Raw genomic sequence first — 18854 nt, 5'->3', positions numbered from 1 at the left:
ATGGTATGTCCCTTTTTGCAACAATAATGACAGGTAATATGATGAGAATATGGAGTTTTGCTAGTTGATACTTTTGGTACAAAAGTGTATTTACTATATAAAGGAGTATACGATCTTTTGAACTTATTTGGATCAACCGCAAAAGTCACTTTTGGTTGTAGAGCCTTGTCTAACTTGGCTTTTAGATCTCTTACTTCTTTTTGCCAAATGTGACATGTCTCACAACCAAACCATGATGTAGGATCTATTTCAACTTTATCCTTTTGAATGTTTAGCATAGATTGTTTTAAAGCTTCCATATCCTTTTCGGTTTTCTCAACTTTTGATTCAAGATATGAAAATATTTTCTTATTTGAGGCCAAAAGTTTGAAAGCTTTAATTGCATCTCTATGTAATTCTTCAAAAGCAAGTTTTAGTTGAGAATGAGATACCTTATCTACGAGTTCAGGTTTAAGATGACTTACAGCTTTCTTTTTCTTGTGTTGATGAGCCATGAAACATAGGTTTGCTGATTCTTCTTCATCGCTTGATGAGCTTTCACTAGATGAATCACTTTCCCATGCTATGTAGGCTCTTTTAGATTTGTTATGACCTTTGCTTTGGTTCTTCTCCTTTTCTTTCTTAAGGTATGGACAATCCGGTTTGTAGTGACCGGTTTTCCCACAGTTGAAGCAAAGACCTTTGATTTTTCCCTTGTTGTCGTCATCTTGTTTGAACATGTTTGATTGCTTTCTATAGTTGATCAAGCCTTTGTCGGAATGTTTTGCTCCATTTTTCTTTAGGTATTTGTTGTATCTTCGCACAAACAGTCCCATTTCCTCATCATCGGAGTCTTCGTCATCACTTGTGTCACTATCCTTTGGCTCTCGTTTTGAGGTCTTGGAGCTCGAAGCTTTTAGAGCTATTGACTTCTTCTCTACCTCTTTCTCCATGTTCTTTTCTTTCTTTGTCCTTTTCTCATGCATGTCAAGGCATTTAAGGTGTTGTTCATGTTCCTCTAGTTTACCAAATAGAGTTGTGATGTCTAAAGTGTTTAGATCATTTGCTTCCTTTATTGCTGTAACTTTGGGTTGCCATTCCCTGTTCAAACATCTTAAGATTTTGTTAGTAGCAACTGCATTGGAAACAGGTCTATCAAGAGAATTTAACCGATTTTTCAGATGAACGAATCTCTTCTGCATGTTTTTGATGGATTCACCATCTTCCATGTGGAAGAGTTCGAACTCTTGAGTTAACGTATTGATGCTAGCTAGTTTGACATCATCCGTTCCCTCGTGGGCAACTTGCAATGTGTCCCACATAGCTTTAGCTGTTCTACAATGGGAAACGCGATAGTATTCATCAACTCCTAGAGCTGAGATTAGAATATTTCTCGCTTTCCAATCGTATCCATATCTCTTTTCATCTTCGGCATCCCAAGTATTTTCTGGTTTTGGAACAACTGCACCAGCTGCATTTGTCATGGTGATTTGAAAGGGACCATTGACAATAGCTGTCCAGATGTTCCTATCAATTGCATTGATGTGGACACACATACAATCCTTCCAATAGCCATAGTTTTCACCGTTGAAAACTGGAGCTCTATTGTGAGCCCCTTTAGGTCCGGAAGCCATCTTTCCAATAAGTGTTTCACGTAGCACGGAATAAACCAGAGCTCTTGATGCCACTTGTTAGACGCTGGCCTTAGGATCTAGAGGGGGGGTGAATAGATCGTTCACAGTTTTTCGGATTTAAACAACTTTTCAGCGGAAGTGATTCTGAATCGACTCGCGTCTATTCCGAACCACTATCGAAACGATTGTATATGTGTTTAAAAACCAGTCAAAGACTTTGAGTTGAATGAAAAGAGTATATGTTGCAGAATCAAAGCGTTTCTCTTATTGAAAATCAGATTAACCTTTTGTATGATGGACAATGTTTGCAATGCAGTAAGAGTGATAGAAACAAATATACAAACACTTGGTGATAATGATCAAATTGAAGGTAATTCAATGTGTGATGGATTGTGATGTTTATGTAAGTACTTAATTCACAATCTTAACACTCGAATCGTTGATCAATTTGCTATTATAACCAAATATGAACAGAATGTAAATGAAAAGGTAAAAGCGACAAGAACACGATATTTGTTTAGGCAGTTCGTCGATCGTCCTCGCTACGACTACGTCTGCCCCCAATTCCAAATTGAAATTGGGTAATCTTTCATTAATGTTGAAAGTAGTATATACAAAGAAGATAACAAAGCGATAAACGATAAACCAATTATGTCGATCCTTTGAATCTTCTTCCCCCTTAATCTTGAGTCAGATCAAGGTTATCCAAGAGCTTCACTTTGATTCCCTTCTGCAGTGTCTTGATTCCTTGAACTCCCCGTTCCTCAATCGTTACACTCAGCCGAATCCTCAATGAACGCCTCTTGATAAAAACCCCCAAGAACCACCCGTCGTGGAGGACAAAACCCGCAGATTTTATTCACCAACAAACCCCACAGACCTTCACCCACTAGGAATCTTCAATTCCGTTCCATGGACGTTATCGAACTCATCACTAACCCGCAACGCAAGAATGATTATGTGTAATTGTGTTGGAGATGATGAAGAACGAAGATGAGAAGCGTTTGTGTATCTTTCAGTCGTTGGTATTCTCTTGAATAATGAACCTTTGATAATATATAAGATAGCTTAGCAGTTGGAGATGAGAAAAACAGAATTTTTGGCATTCTTGATCAGTTAGGTCGACCTCTTGTAGAGCTTAGGTCGACCTAGCAGTGCTTGCAGAATTTTGCTCCCAGTTAGGTCGACCTATTGAAGGAGTAGGTCGACCAGAATCCTTTTCTGATGCGTTCTGGGGTCATTTTCTCAGATTAGGTCGACCTAGTTGTTATATAGGTCGACCTAGCAGACTGATATGAAGATTTCTTTATTTTACGTCGACCTAAATGGTCTGTGAGTCGACCTAGCAGCAGTATATGGCTTTTTCTTCATTTTAGGTCGACATGGATTGACAGTAGGTCGACCTAACTGTTGATTTTCTGCATTTTCTTGTTCAGCTTGTGTTGAGTCGGCCTTTATGCATAGTAGATCATCCTGTGCTTTCATGGGTGATTAAATGCTTTGCTTTTCCGATTCCTCCTTGTTGTTTGGATGCTCATTTGAGTTTGCCATAAATCAAAAACATCTTAGAGTGTAATCTTGTATTCACATATTTGTTGTTATCAAGTACTATCGGGGATCAAAGAATAAAATCTTAGACTATATAAGGGTGACACATTCTATGCCTTGTGTTCAATATAAATATAAGGGCAAAAGGGTAATTGTACACATCATCACTATCACAGAAAGATTATGTCAGATCACACGACATTCTCGTCACTTGGGTAGCAGTGATATGTTGCTAGATGTAACACCCTCTAACCCCCACGACAAATATATTGCATAAATCAGAGTAAAACATGCATATCAAGATGGCATTACATGTATTTCAAAATACAACAAAATAAAAACGGCATTGAAGCCTCTGGTCATGTCCATAACACGCGTTCGAATATCATACTTCATATGCACATAACAGCGAAATAATAAAAATGATATGGATTAACAATATCTCAACATATAATAATACATGATTACAAGCATTAGGCACTAAGGTCACATCACAAAATCCAACATATTCAAAATCATAAAGAGAGTATTACAATATCTCTCAAAACATAACAATAAACATGAAATTAAATGAAACTCCCGATGTGTTACATAACTAGAGCACGAGTTCCATCTATACCTAAGAAAACGATAAACAGAAAATAAAGCTCCTCGGTTATATCCTCGAAAGCAATGGGCACCTCTACTCTTCGGTACCTAAGCGATGTCGTACAAAACATCATTTCAACAAAAGGGTGAAAATTCATATTACTCTGAAAATATATAATAATGTTGGATGTTTTTTGTTGGTGGTGGATACGAGGCAGCCCTTGAACAAAGAAAGCGTCGATGAAGATCGTACTTGAAAATTCAAAGCGTGTGAATTTCACACTAACCTTTAGGAACAATTCGCCACATATAAATTTACCACAAATTTGCACAAACATACACATTTTACTGTTATCAAACACACATGAAAACATCTCCAAAACACTCACCAAATCAACACATCATCAATAACAAGTAGCAATCATAGCTCAACAATGTTATCCTTAAGTAATCACATTTCACAACATACATACATGGAAACTCAAGTATCATGTTATCTTAAAGAATTGATTCTAAACCACATCAAACGATTCCAAAAAATTATGGAAAATTCACTATAATTCATGATAAATCATAAGCATCCAAGATACAGTCCCATTTTACAAAATATAAATTTTGAACTGCAGACCTCGCTAAGCGAGCTCTAGTTTCGCTAAGCGAACTCGCGAAAAAACAGAAAATTCTGCTTTCAGACAACATTCCGTCCAATACGAATTTCTCCCTTGTTTTGTGAAACTCTTACTATCTTATTCTCTCAAATGGGCTTACTCATTAACACCTCACCATTTCTCATTCTAACCAATATTAGACCCAATCGACTATTTTTTTCATTATCACACTTACTAACCCAAAACATAATTATCACAAATATACCGCAAAACATATATTTAATTAATTATCACACCACATAATAATTAAAAAAATAAACAAACAACAAAATACTTAATAAAATAATAAATACTATAAACAAAATGTTACACTAGAATTTGCTCACTGTTTATAATATTAAATAGGTGATTTAATATTATTGTCAATGTTACGAGAACCTATAGGGTCACACGCATAAAGTACTTATAGTAGAATGGATGATTAAATTATATATGATTTAATTTAATTATGTGTTAATAGTATTTAAATTGTTTAATACATTAGCACATATATAATTTATTTGATTAAATATGGTTTAATTAAATAAATGAGAATCGACAATTTATTAAATTAAATATGATTTAATTTAAATAATAATTTATTTTATCTAATTAAAAGAGTTTGACTAAATATAAATAATATTTATTTAATTAAAATAGTTTAATTAAATAAGATTGGGCTTATTTTGGAAAAAACTAAAGAAAGAGCATTAGGGTTTTAGAAGCTCTCAATATATAGAGGAGCTCTTTCCCCTAACAAATACTAATCGTCAATTTTCTCATAGCAAGAACATCTAGCACTGCCTTCCACTTTGCACTCGTGTGGACTATGTAGAGATACTGGTATCTTCCGCCGTTCGTGATCAAAAGATAAAACACGCTTCAAGAGGTGATTCTTAAATTTTTATTCGTGTTTGGTTTGTGATTAATGGTTTAATCAAGATCCGTTCATCGAGATTGTTGCGCTAAGAGGATCAAAATTTTAAAAAAAACTCCTTTTAAAATCGCTACAATTTTTTCAACCGATTTCAAGTGTTTTGCATCCAGTTCACATTAGGCAACTTCCTTGGAGGCCGACCAAAATCACTAAAGGCTTCCCTGGCTCTCCCCGTGCCCGATTCTAGGGGAAATTGTTCCTGGTCGGTCAAAGGTCCAAATAGCTAAGGCTCAATTCATTTCAAATTCACTCCACTTGACCCAGGATAGAAAAGGAAGTTCAAATAATACATTTCATGACAAAGCTTTCACTTTTGCCAAAAATAAACTGAGGTATAACATCAAGGCGTGCCATAATTTTTTTAAATCAAAGAATATTCCCTTAGTTTTTAATATAACCGAGAGGAAAAAAAACTCATGACATGCTTCGAATCCCAGCTATTGGAGTTTATGTTTTTATTTCTTTATAAGTGTAAACTTAATGATATATCCCTTTGGTTTTCTTAATAATCGAGGGATAAAATAATTAGATTTTAGTATAAAAGCACTCGTTAAAAAGATTGTACCCTAATCCTTACTTATATGTAGCCGCCTCAAACTCGTATGCATCATTCTTTAGGATGGATTGTAAGACAGAAAAAATCTTCAATGTTTTTCTATCCTTGAACAAAATATTTTTCTGCCCTTGCAATCTATCTCACACAAAGGTGTTGATGTTGTTGTTGTAATCTTCGAACAATGCTCAGTTAAAGGTTGAAAAAGTTCTCTATGATATATTGCAATTGAAGAAAATAATTTTTCAGTTTCAAATTAAACAAAAGAAGATATTCAACCTTTGAAAAGATTAAAAGTTGGATGCATTCAAGATATACAACAAAATCTCGAATTACAGCGATGATGTCGAATATGGATTTGTTAAATATTCTCTGTAAACAATGTAAATCTTAAAGAAAAAAAGATAACTTACCTCACTTTTCTTCTAATACTGAGGGTTAAACATATTTTACCTCGATTTTTTGTAAACCGAGGGAATAATTTTGGCATTATTTTAATATTGATCATTGTCCTTAAACAGATCTTTGCCGCACATTTCATTACTATCAACGCTCAAGACACTACCATTAGTGATTTGCGTGAAACATAAAAAAAACTTCCATTATAAAAGCATTATGAATATCAAAAATAACATTATGAAATCCATTTTGAAGTATCATGAAGCGCTTGAAACAATCTACATCCACCATTTTAAGGTTTTCCATAAAAAGATCTCTACAATGGATTGCAAGAGTAAAAAATTATTTATGTTAAATGCTTGTGTTCTTATATATTTATTTGAGCATAAAATTATTTATTTATCTTACACTTTTTTTTATTTCATAAGCAAATGCAAACAAAAGCATTTAAAAATATCTTGCACCCGATATTCTCTCTTTCCCAAAATTATATGATTTGAAGATCTAAAATTTAAATCTTCAGGAAAATTATTTTTCTGTGTAAACAATGTAATATTCTGGGTAAACAAAGTAGTGTCTAAACAAATTAATTTATTAATATTATGTGTAAATAATATAACGAGTTTGAAAAAAACATATATCTTACCCCTCTATTTTATTGAAAAACGAGAGGTATTCTGCACTAGTTTTGAAAATAATTGAAATGCAAAAGCTGACGTTCAATCTCATGCGCATATAACTTAAGTCTTCGATTATATATTAACCGAGTGGTAAAGTGTAGACTTTTCATGACGCCCTTCGTTACCTCGTTACTTAAGCCGAGGTTAAATGCATTTTGCATCTGAGGTGAAACATATTATTTGTAGTAGTGTCTTGAACTGACTTAAGCGTTAGAATGCTAATTTTACAAGGTCACATCGCGCCGTCGTACTAGAGATCATCATCACATGCTCGACATTATATATATAAAATCTCGGTATCCAGACTTGACCCAAAACAATTGTTTGCACCTATGGACTTGGTCCAACCAGGGCCGGCCCCGGGCCAGAACAACCAAGCCCACAGCCCAGGGCCTCCAAAAAAATTAGGGGCCTCATTTTTTTTTGTCTTGGGCTTTAAAAATTTTAACATATGGTATTTATATAACTTATGTTGAAAAAATGTTAAACATTCCGCTACATCCTTGTGGTTCTTTCAAACATCATGAAATCTCGGGACTTGTGTCCGACTCCTTCCGTGGCCAAAGATTATTTTATAATGTGTTTTCAAAAACTACCATATTTTGCCATATTTTATGTATATGTACTTTTTTAAAATTTATTTCTAAAAAGTATCATATTTTATACATATGTAATTTTTTTAATACCTACTTTTTAAAATTTTATTTCTAAAAACTGTCATATTTTATACATAGGTAATTTTTTTAAAAAAATTACTATGTTTTATAATCATTATAAAATATTAAAATTAAATTATGAGTATTATTATTTGAGACGACCCTACTATCGAATATTGATTAAAATATGATCTCTTTTTAATTTTGATGTTGTTGATATTATTTGCAATTTAAATAATTAATATTTTTTTCTATAAAAAAATATTTCTCTTCTAAAAAAATTATATTTTTTATTAGAGGTCATTTTTATTATTTGCTCCGGGCCTCTAAATTGCCCGGACCGGCCCTGGGTCCAACACAACACGGGAATTGTTAGTATCTACTAAGATTTAAATCTAAGACCTCGGGAAAAGAACATTCTTGAGACTCAAGACTTCACCATTAGATCCCTTAGACTAGTGATTATTGATTAATGTATTCTATCAATTTAAGCGTCGAGTTTAATTTACTCTTTAAATACAATCTCCAATCAAATCCATTCCTCTAATCCAAACTACTACTCCATATTGCAATGCTGACTGCTGCTGAGTCACACCAGATTTAACATTTTATGTCTGTCTTCTATTAACTAAAAAACATTAGCGACTATTAGTTTCTCTCTGCAGCTACAAAGCATACTATACAAATGTTTCATGAGTCAAAATGAACTTCAACAAAAAACCTGTCCTCATACATTGTAAAATTCCCTTCGTACAATGACACAATTATGTCCATATACATTTCTAACTTTTCCTCACTATTCATCACTCTATCTCTCTCTCTTTTCTCATCACACACATATATAATATAAACAAACAACAATTTGAAGTTTAATATACCTTCTGTTAAACCTCTTTTATTCCTTAAATATATAGGTTTGGCATGTATATGAACTTCAGAAAAGTTTAAGCTAAGGGAACCAACTATGTATCAACATTGTTCAAGAATGTATGGAACACAGTGGGAATCCTACATGGGAATCAACAACCTAGTTAAGGTTGTTGGATCTGAACAGGTGAATTTTGAGCCAATCAAATCACCCTGCAACAACAACATTGTCGGTTCTAGTTTTCAAGGTGAAGAATACTATGATGAGGATGAGATTGAAGTTCCTGATTGGTGTTTTGATAACTTTCCAAAGATAACAGATCCTCCATTGGTGAATTGTCAAGCCTCTGGAGATAACTTCACTGCTTCACAGCTCACAAACTCCTTGTATTCTATTGATGAATCTTTGGTGTCTAATACTGAAGATAGTCATAATTCTTCTGAAGAAGAATACAGTAATTTTCAGTCTGGGAATATGTCATTTTATGATCACTTTTCGCATAAACATGATGAATTGATGAAGAAAGATGATTTCTTAGATGAGAAGAAGCCCTTTGAAATTTCCTTTCAGAGAACTGAGGTAATTCTTACTTTCTTTATATGTAGCTTGTAGTTTTTCCAATAGGGGTAAGTCAAAAACATTAGACACTACACCTCTATAGTATTTGATTTATTTATACATTTATTATTAAAAAAATTATATAAAATTAATTGCTTTAATTCTTTAATTTCTTTTTAGATATATGTATGAAATTTGTTCAAAAAAATGTATAATATGTGTTAGAAGAAAGAAATAAACTATTTCTATAAAAAACAGTGGTTCGAATTGTACTGTATATTGTAGGTGTGTCATACCCATACGGATATGGGACACTGATTCAAAGAGTGTCGAAACAAAGAAAAGATCATTTTTATGAGGACATTTGTCTGACTTTTCTGACACTTATCTGACTTTTTTGACACATGTCATATGAGTGTTAGACGCAGACTAACCGACGAGTGTCTAACACTGTCATACTCTTAGAAGTTCTCTTGCTTCATAGTTTGTTTGTTTTAAATTTTCTAATTAACTATAATTTATGACTTACTATAGTCAGGGTCATGTACAAAGTCACAAAAGCATAGTCCTCAAGTCTATGGAACTACCTGTGGCGTCACTTCTAGCAACTCTGGTTCAAGAAAAGCTCTAACAAGTAAAAGAAGAATAAGATGGACAGAAGATTTGCATGAATCATTCATGATGATAGTTGATAACCTTGGTGGTCCAGAAAGTAAGTTTAACTAAATTATTAGTATTAGTCACACATTAAAAAACAAATCTTGTTACTCAATTCAATTAGTTCATTGATTCATTGCAGAAGCAAAGCCTAAGGCTATACTAGATATGATGAAATCAAAATTGTTATCACTTTCTCATGTTAAAAGTCATTTGCAGGTAAGACTATAGTAATTTTCATTTAACAATTTCAAATGAGGTTCATAAACATTGTTGTGTGTGGCATTATTCGCTATGAATCGACGTTTTAATATTTTTCTTACGTAATTTCTTTGCAGAAATGTAGGTCTACAATACGTTTACATAAAGCTTTGCAGGGTAAAAATTACATTTTTTTATTGCATAGTTCATGAAATTTTGCAAATAGAATTTTGGGCTACTTTACTATTTAATCATATGCTCAATAAGAGTGACAGAGTTGTATATTTTTTTTTTTTCAGAAAGATCTGAGGAAGGATTTAGAACAGATAGAGCCATAGAGCTTCAACACAAAATGTAACATAAATTTAGTTACTGAGATCTATAATATTGTTATTAATGTAACACAGATTCATAAATTTCGCCAGTTTTTTAAATGTATATTCTTTGTTTTCCTATTTCCTAGCAGCCTTATGCAAATCGAGGAATCGCAGAAGTTGCAACTAGAGGTTCGAAAAAGTATTTCGCAGCAGCTAGAGGTAACATGCAATTTTGTTTACAAAAATACTTGAGTTGTATTGTTGAGATCACAGTTCAATCCTTAGGCTTATTCTTACAATGTTGTGTTTGTTTTGTCTTTGGGTTTAGATGCAAAGAAATTTGCAAGCACTAATTGAAGAACATAGCAAGAAGCTCAAAGTAATGCAAAAAGAAAAAACCAACCAAGGAATATCATTGACACAACCAGAAGGTCCATAGTCACAATGTTGAAGTCTGTAAAACATTGATCCTTCAATTGTTTGGAGAGTTAATGTTTTCATCAAATAACAAATTCGGATGAGTTTTGATGCCATCTAAGTTGACAGTAAGGGAGCCTATATCTTTCCTATTGGATGACAAGATCCAACAACTCATTACTTGGCAAGGAGGATTAATATTCTTTATACAAAATGTTGTGATTCAAATGTACTAGAGGTTTCAAACAAAGACGAACAATGTATATTACTGCTAAAAGATGATGAATCATTAGAATGAACATTGTAGACAACAGTGTTTATCTTTCCACAAGTAATTAATGGTGAACATCATTAGGAAGGAGATTCACTTAGTTTGTTATTAAATTGTGATTAGCAAACTTTGTTAGGAGAGTTTCAGAGTGGTTTATTTATAATCTATTCAAGATTAAGTACTCATATTTAAACTCCAACTCTGTTGTTTTATTAAGCTGAATCATAACGGTAATAAAAACAGTTGAATCATAAATTTGATATCATTGTATATCCAGCAAGCAAAAAGAGCAAGAGATTAATAATAGAATTCTTCCGAGGTGGAACAATACGTGATGCTCAAGAAATAAGCTCCTCCGATCCATGGGCAAAGACCCATGTTACAACGGAGCAGTAAGTATCTATAAGATTAGCATTCCAACGCTCACGTCAGTGAAGTTAAAGAGATATAATTTGACTGTGAGAGTGAGATCATACATGTAACCAATGCATGGTAGGGTTTATATATGTCATGCGGTTGGAGCTTCCCCCCTCCCCCCGGCCTAACCTGACGTGTGACACGGGAAACCGTCCAATCATATCTAACGATATGGGATGCTCGAGTGATTGGAATCAAGTGTCTCGTATCTCAAGGAAGCTCCACCTAACTATCAGTCCTACTTTGTGAAGTTCTAGATTAGGGCGTCCGTAACTAGGGATGACATTTTGCTTCCATATTCACATTTTTTCCGTGAAAATATTTCTCTCTTTTTATCTCAATATTGTAGTTTTTATCCTTTCTTTAGCCATGGCCAACCTAGGAAGCTGGAACATGAGTTTTGAGGATTTATTTGGTAGGGATTGAAATTTCGGTGTTTATATCTCATATGTCTTAAGAGATGTCGAGACAATGATCTCTAAACAACACACAATGATAACGTATAAAAACTGTGCAGAAACTTAAAGAACACAAGTAATTGTTCACCCAGTTCGGTATATAACAATACCTACTCTGGGGACTACCAAGCCAAAGATAAGTCCACTATGATAGTATCAGTTTGAAGTATTATGCAAACAACCTTGTTTACAGGTAAACAACCTCCGATTTACTGCCTTCTTGCCTAATCACTACATGTGGACTCACCTAGGTATGAGGCCCTCCTCAATCCCCCTCAATCACAATTGTGATAATCAATTACAAAAATTTAGAAGACACACTTCCAAGATACAGTCACTCAATGCTTAAAAGCTTATGAATGAACAGAGAACTTACAACTCAATGAAAACGCTTAACTCTTTTATCAATATGATATTAAAAGAAGCTCACAATACACAAGACTGTACAAACCCTAACACAAACTACAAAGTAAGTTCCACACAATACTAGGTTTGTTGCTTTCTATTTAAAACAATCTTCTAGATTGGATTTGGGATTTAACCACATCATAGCACTCTAGAAAATACTCCAAAATTTTCTCCATGAAGATAGGGCTCCAATTATTAGTTTCCTAAATATTCTTCATATTTAGAAATCAATCAAATATCTTGAAAATATAGATAGTCTCATATCCCTAAATCAAGCACCACATAGGATTGCATAATATTCCAAAATATTATGCACCTGTAAATCAAAATCGACTTCAACAAATCCAATTGTATCATTAACAGACACGATGTCGAATATTCCTTCATATGACATCTTTGTTGACATATTGCTTCAGTTGAAGTTAATAGAACATCTTATCAAACATGTTCTCATAAGTTAGTTTTACCAAACATAATGTCAACTATAAAGTAGAGAATTAACTAGGATGAGGTAAGAGATGCTTTCTCAGATATTGGAGTGATTGACTCAGAGGTGTTGGATATGTTTCCTCTAGTAGTGATATCTTCCCTTGTGAATGTTATAGGGATTAGTGGTAGTTCTATCTCTATGAGGAGTTCTGAGGATGATGGAAATGAATATAGGGGTCCTTGGGATGCTGAGGTCTTGGAGGAGCTCGTGGAGGAAGACGGGGACACTAACTCATTTATGCTTGATATTAGGGAAGTCGGTCGTGGTTTCACTTTCTCTGAAGTGCCTATGGTGAACCTAGAAATAGTTAGGGATTACGATAGTGTAGCGGTGAAAAATTGAGACCGAAGCCATTGGATTGACTTATCTCATATTTTAGTGAAAGTCATCATCGCGTTTTATTGTTTCTAAAGGAAATCGGAAACATAGAAAATAAAACCCACAGAAGTTTTTTAAAACAAAACTAATAAAAATACAGAGATCTTAGGTTCGGAGGTTGGTTATGCTAGGGGGAGGTATTAGCACCCCTCACATCTGTAATACTCTACAGGAACCTCTTTGAAATACATTATTGTTATTATTGTTATAAACTGTTTTTATGTTTTTTGTTTAAATAAATTGGGATGGTGAGAAAAGAAGTTTTAAAAAAGTGTGTTCGGCAAGATATCACATCTTGTGCCTACATACCCCGTAAGTGCAATAGGGAAGTCAGAACATTTGTAATTTCCCTTAAAAGGAAAATAAAGAGTCAAGTGGCAAAATCTTTTTGGGTGCTGAGCTTTAACAATACTCAACAGGTTTTTAAAATGTTAAGCTTTAACAATACTTAACAAGTTTTAAAAGGTGTCAAGCTTTAACAATACAAGACAAGAGTGATTTAAAAGAGTGGTGATTGAGTTTTAACAATACAAAACCAAGGCTGATTTAAAAGAGTGGTGGTTGAGCTTTAACAATACAAAATATATTATAAATTTTACTCTTATTTTACATTAAAAAAATATAATTTTTATAACATTTTATTTAATTACTAAATACAAAATATATTATAAATTTTACTCTTATTTTACATTAAAAAATATAATTTTTATAACATTTTATTTAATTAATTACTAGTTTATATTATAATTTTAGTATATTAGTTATTATGAATATAATTTTTTTTAATTTTATTATTTATACATAGTGGAAACAAATGTAGGGTGAGAGTAGATTCGCCTTAAGAGTACCTCCAGCAGAGGTTTTTTCACAGATGTTCTAGTGTGAACATCGTAGTCTTTAAGTTTTGTGCCGTTGGAGTTGGCCAACCTAACCAACCGTTGCATTGCAATGCAACAGATCATTAGAATAAAATATTAATATAATTTAAAAATTGAATGCAACGTCTCTTTCCTTTTTTTTAACACTTTTAGTTAATTATAAATACACTCTATTTGAAAAAATTTAGACACAAATTTTCTTTCACACTTTTATTTTCTCTTAAGTTTTTAATTTCTTTCTCAAAATTTCATCACTTTACTCTAAATTTTTAAAATTTTCTCTTACAATTTATTCACATTAGCCTTCATTTGACAATATATTAAGTAAAATTTAGCCTTCATTTTTCTTTTAATTTTTTTATTTATTTATTTTATATTAATTAAAATTTAAATTATTATTTTAAATAAAATAAAATTTAATATGAAAAAAAAATTATTATACAAAGTAAATCTGCTGGACATAATATGGATTGCACCATTTGAGTGAAAATTAGAAGAGTTGTTTCAAGATGATGTGTCTTAATGGGTCCCACAAAGAATCCAAAAATGGGTTGTGATGCTCAAGTTTAGGAGTGTACCTGGGTTGGACTGAGTTTGGTCTAAATTATTACCCAACCCGTTTAAACTTCAATGGGTTGGATTTGCCGTCCAACCTACAATTTTAGAAAATTTTACTTTATACCCCTACAATTATACCTATACCTCGACATGAAAAAAATTTGGACCGAAATACCCCTAGTATATATTTTTAAAAAAATCATTTTTTTCTCACATTTCAGAAAAAATTTCGAAACACCCAAAAATATATAAACCGGAACACTTTTTCAAAGTCTTCCGATTAAAAAAAACTACACCAGAACACTTAGAAAAAGAGTTCCAGTAATTTTCAGTTGTTTAAAGTTGCATACCGGAACACTTATTTAAAGTGTTACGGTGGTTAATTTTTTTTATAAAATTCTAGACTTTACGCAACGCTTTTAAAGCGTTGCCTAAAGTGAATGACAAATTATAAAAAACGTTGCCTAAAGTGTGGTTTGAAGCAACAATTAGCATTGGCAACAGTTTTATTCCGTTGGCCAATACCTTTTGGCAACGGTTTAAAACCGTTGCGTAAAGTTTAGAAACTTTTTAAAAAATTAAACCTCCGGAACAGTTTTAGTAAGTGTTCCGGTATGCATATTTAAACCCAACTTTTAAGTTACCGAAACTCTTTTTCTAAGTGTTCCGGTGTGATTTTTTTGAACCGGAAAACTTTAAAAAAGTGTTCCGGTTTATAATTTTATATATTTCTGGGTGTTTCAATTTTTTTTTTTTAAATATGAAGAAAAAATGAAAAAAAATTAAAATATGTATTATTTATAAGAGGGTATTTCGGTCCAAATTTTTTTCGTGTAGGGGTACAGGTCTAATTGTAGGGGTACGAAGTAAATTTTTCACAATTTTATCATCAAAACCAATCGAACTGACATGCTCATTTATGGCTTGGGTTGAGTTGGATTCGTGGGTTGTGTTTCAAATTAAAAAATAATAATTTTTTCAATTTAAAAATATTATAACACAAGTTAATACATTTATGCTCATTTATAACACACAAAATAGATGAAGTACATCATATAATATCTAATAGTATTCATCAACATGACATAATATTGGATAACAATATAAAATTCCACAAGACACATTATTTTTGTAAAATACGAAAGTTGAAAAATTTACAAAAGAAAATAAGAAACAACATTTAGTCTTAGAACTACATATACTCATTGATCTTGTAGTATTATTGGTGGAGAATAAACCGTTTTTAGAGAAATTATGGTTAGTACTGAGATAATAATTTTATATTTCTATTCAAAATGATAAGAAATTACTAATGTCACATAAATGGGTTGGGTCAACGGCTCCGCGGGTTGCAAAACTCAAACTTGATACTTGAACCAAAATTATATGGATTGTTACAGATTGGATTGTGTATACTAGTAAATGAACGGGTTCGAATAATTCATGAATTGATTCGGATTGGATTATCATGTCCGTGGGTCGACCCACACCCATGAACACCCATACTCAAAATTTTAAAGATTATCTTTAAATTTATCACAGCAAGTGAAATCATAACAAAACAAATACAAATTCTATTTAACCATAGTTTAACTATAAATATTTTATAAATCATATTTAACTAGATTTAATTGTAATAAATTTTAGGTTTTGTGGGATAGTTTGCCTTACACAACACTTATCAAGGTGGGGAAAATGAATATATTTTCAATTCCGATAAAAGAAAAAAAATGTGGAGTGAGAAAAAAGCCCAATTATAATTGTAATACATTGGGTTGAGTGAATTTGGTGTCAAATAAGGCTTTGTGTAGAGAAAGAGGCGAGACTCGAAAAGACCAAGAATACCAAAAGAACTAGTAAGAAAGAGCAAGAAAAGAAATGGAAAACTTGAACCATGCTGAATCTTCTTCCAATGGAGATATTCGAAGCCGCATCAATATTCTTTCCAAATCTCAACTCGTTGATCTTCTCTGCAATCTGTGAGTCTCCTTTTCATCTTCCTTAAACTGCATTCAATGCTTTATCAGTGATTAACACTGTGCAATGCATGTTATTGAAACACAAACAAAGAGCCTCCCAACATCCTTCAGTCGCACAAGAAATCGAAAATCGCACAACCGTTAATGACGTGACTTTCCACCGAACGCTTTTCGTTTGTCGCTTGTCCTCCGGAACAAATTCACCAACCTTACGTCGTGTGAGTGCATGCATTCATCATTCTTTCTCATTCACTGTAATCATAACAATCAAAGATTGGTTATTGATATGGTATGTTCTTCTTTTTCAGGCATTTGAAGAGCATGGAGAAATTGAGGAAGCGTATGTGGTTCGTCATAGAGACACAAGAATATCCAAGAACTATGGATTTGTCACTTATAAAGATGTTAAATCAGTTCAAGATGCGTTGATTCGACCTAGGAAAGTTATTGATGTAAGCTATAGTGACTATGTTAAAGAAAATTATATTTTCTGTTGATATAAGAATACTGATTTTTTTGCCTTTTCAGGGATCAATGGCTGTATGTGATGTAGCTGATGGGAGCCACGGGAAAACTAACCCTAGTAGTGATCCTGATTTACCCCTCGGGAGGAAGCTTTATATTGGAAATTTAGCAGCAGGAGTAACAACCGAAAATCTGCGCAGCGATTTTCAGATGCATGGTGAAATAGTAGAAGCAGTTGCAATGAAAAAGTATAGCACCATGTTTAAGTTGGATATATAATATTTATTGTTGGTAATAATCATTGTATAATAATAACATTGTTGTTTTATTTCAACAGAGCTAGATTTGGATTCGTTACATACATGACAGCCGAGGCTGCAAAGAAGGCCATAGATTACAACACTCTTCATGTAAGCAAATGTGTGAAATTTCAAAGGTGTTTGATTGAGGGACATGATTGTTTTTATACTGAAAAATGTATTGAAACTTGTTGTGTGGCAGCCAACATTTGCTGAAGGAAGAAAAAGGATTGTGAAATATGCTAATCCTCCGAGGGGTCGGCGAGTTTCACGTAGGAATCCAAATCCAGAATACCAGCAGTTTGAAGATGACTATGTTGATTCTCATTCTCCTTATGAGACATATGGTGTTTCCTATCCTCATATTTCTGCAATGACAGACCAATTTGGGAACCCGTATTACTATGACTATTCCTATCCCTACCAGTGAATGTATTAGACTAAACATTGTGATGATATTGTGAATTCTTTCTTTGGTCCCTAGTGCCAATTCTTGTGATTAGCCCCTAGTTCTTTCTTTGTTCAATTCTTGTAACACCAATGCATATAACTAGTATACATTTGGGATACATTTTACAATTTTTTAGTAATGTTTTCATTGTTTAATTTAATGTTTTCATGAATGGAAGAAATGTGTGATAAATTCATCATATTAAATTGGTAAGGAGTATTGAGAGAGCATGGTTGAAACCATGGTTTTCTGTGCAGGAGGAAACTATGATCTCAAAAAGTGGTGGAAACTCACAAGGGCTTTGAGATTCCTGATGTTGACAATGGTTTTTATATGGTTAAGTTTGATATAGAGAAAGTGGTATCCTAAGGCTCATGGATGGTATTTGGTCATTATTTGGTGGTGTCTCGTTGGAGTCCAGGGTTTATATCTCCGGCGAAAAAAGTGAATCAAGCTTTGGTGTGGAATCGGTATCCTGGATTAAACTTAGTCTTTTATGATGAAAGTTTCTTGTTAGCTGTGGCATCAGCAGTTGGAAATATGAGCGGCGTTGGAGGCAAATTCAAATGGCATAGGAATTGAAGAGGTAAGCATTACAAAAAAGCTGGATATAGGGATGGCTAATTACATTGGAGACTCAGCCTACCTGAGGCTTCCTTAGAAACTCTGTGCATGTCGAATTCGGATCACAATCCTATCTTCTTGAGATGTGGTGGTATCCCTATTGCTATAGGGACTAGAGACCCTTCAGATTTTACAGAACAGACTACTGGAAGCTCTCACAGTCACTCCTTTGATGTCAGATATACTCCAAAGTTTGATGTGGCTCAAGTCTTTGTCTAAACTCAACAAGTTACTCATAGCAAGAAATTGTCACACTGATACAAGCTAGAGTTCAAATGAAACCTAGCTGATGAATTAGAAAAGTAAAATGCTGAAAATAAAGTTGAGTTCTTCGAGAGGCTTAGTCTCTCCTAAGGTGATGATCACACAATTCATGCATAATCCTAACTGAATATTCTCTCAGCATATAAGACCCCTTTGGGTGATTTAAAATCCTTTATCCGTAATAGAAGTTGTCCAGAAGGTTCTATCGCTGAAGCATACTTGGTTAAAGAATCTCTATCATTTTGTTCAAGATATTTGTTTAGTGGTGTAGATAC

At 33.2% G+C, this 18854-nt stretch overlaps 1 protein-coding gene across 2 annotated transcripts; it reads left to right on the top strand.

Annotated features, from left to right (window-relative positions):
* The first annotated feature begins 8445 nt into the window (after nucleotides 1-8445).
* LOC131612684 (protein PHOSPHATE STARVATION RESPONSE 1-like) lies at nucleotides 8446-11051 on the top strand. Of its 2 annotated transcripts, none has more exons than XM_058884448.1 (7): nucleotides 8446-9068; nucleotides 9582-9759; nucleotides 9847-9923; nucleotides 10043-10082; nucleotides 10205-10259; nucleotides 10369-10441; nucleotides 10551-11051. In XM_058884448.1, exons 1-7 carry the CDS (start codon nucleotides 8586-8588, stop codon nucleotides 10659-10661), a joined length of 1017 nt encoding a protein of 338 aa, XP_058740431.1. In that variant the 5' UTR covers nucleotides 8446-8585; the 3' UTR covers nucleotides 10662-11051. The 2 variants fall into 2 exon arrangements, with proteins under 2 accessions (XP_058740431.1, XP_058740432.1); XM_058884449.1 differs by having other exon boundaries at nucleotides 8448-9068; nucleotides 10372-10441.
* The last annotated feature ends 7803 nt before the right edge of the window (nucleotides 11052-18854 follow it).

This window comes from Vicia villosa, linkage group LG6 (assembly GCF_029867415.1).
Source record: "Vicia villosa cultivar HV-30 ecotype Madison, WI linkage group LG6, Vvil1.0, whole genome shotgun sequence".
Lineage (NCBI taxonomy): Eukaryota > Viridiplantae > Streptophyta > Magnoliopsida > Fabales > Fabaceae > Vicia > Vicia villosa.
Note: the sequence above shows the minus strand (reverse complement) of the source record. Positions and strands in the feature narration are given on the sequence as shown.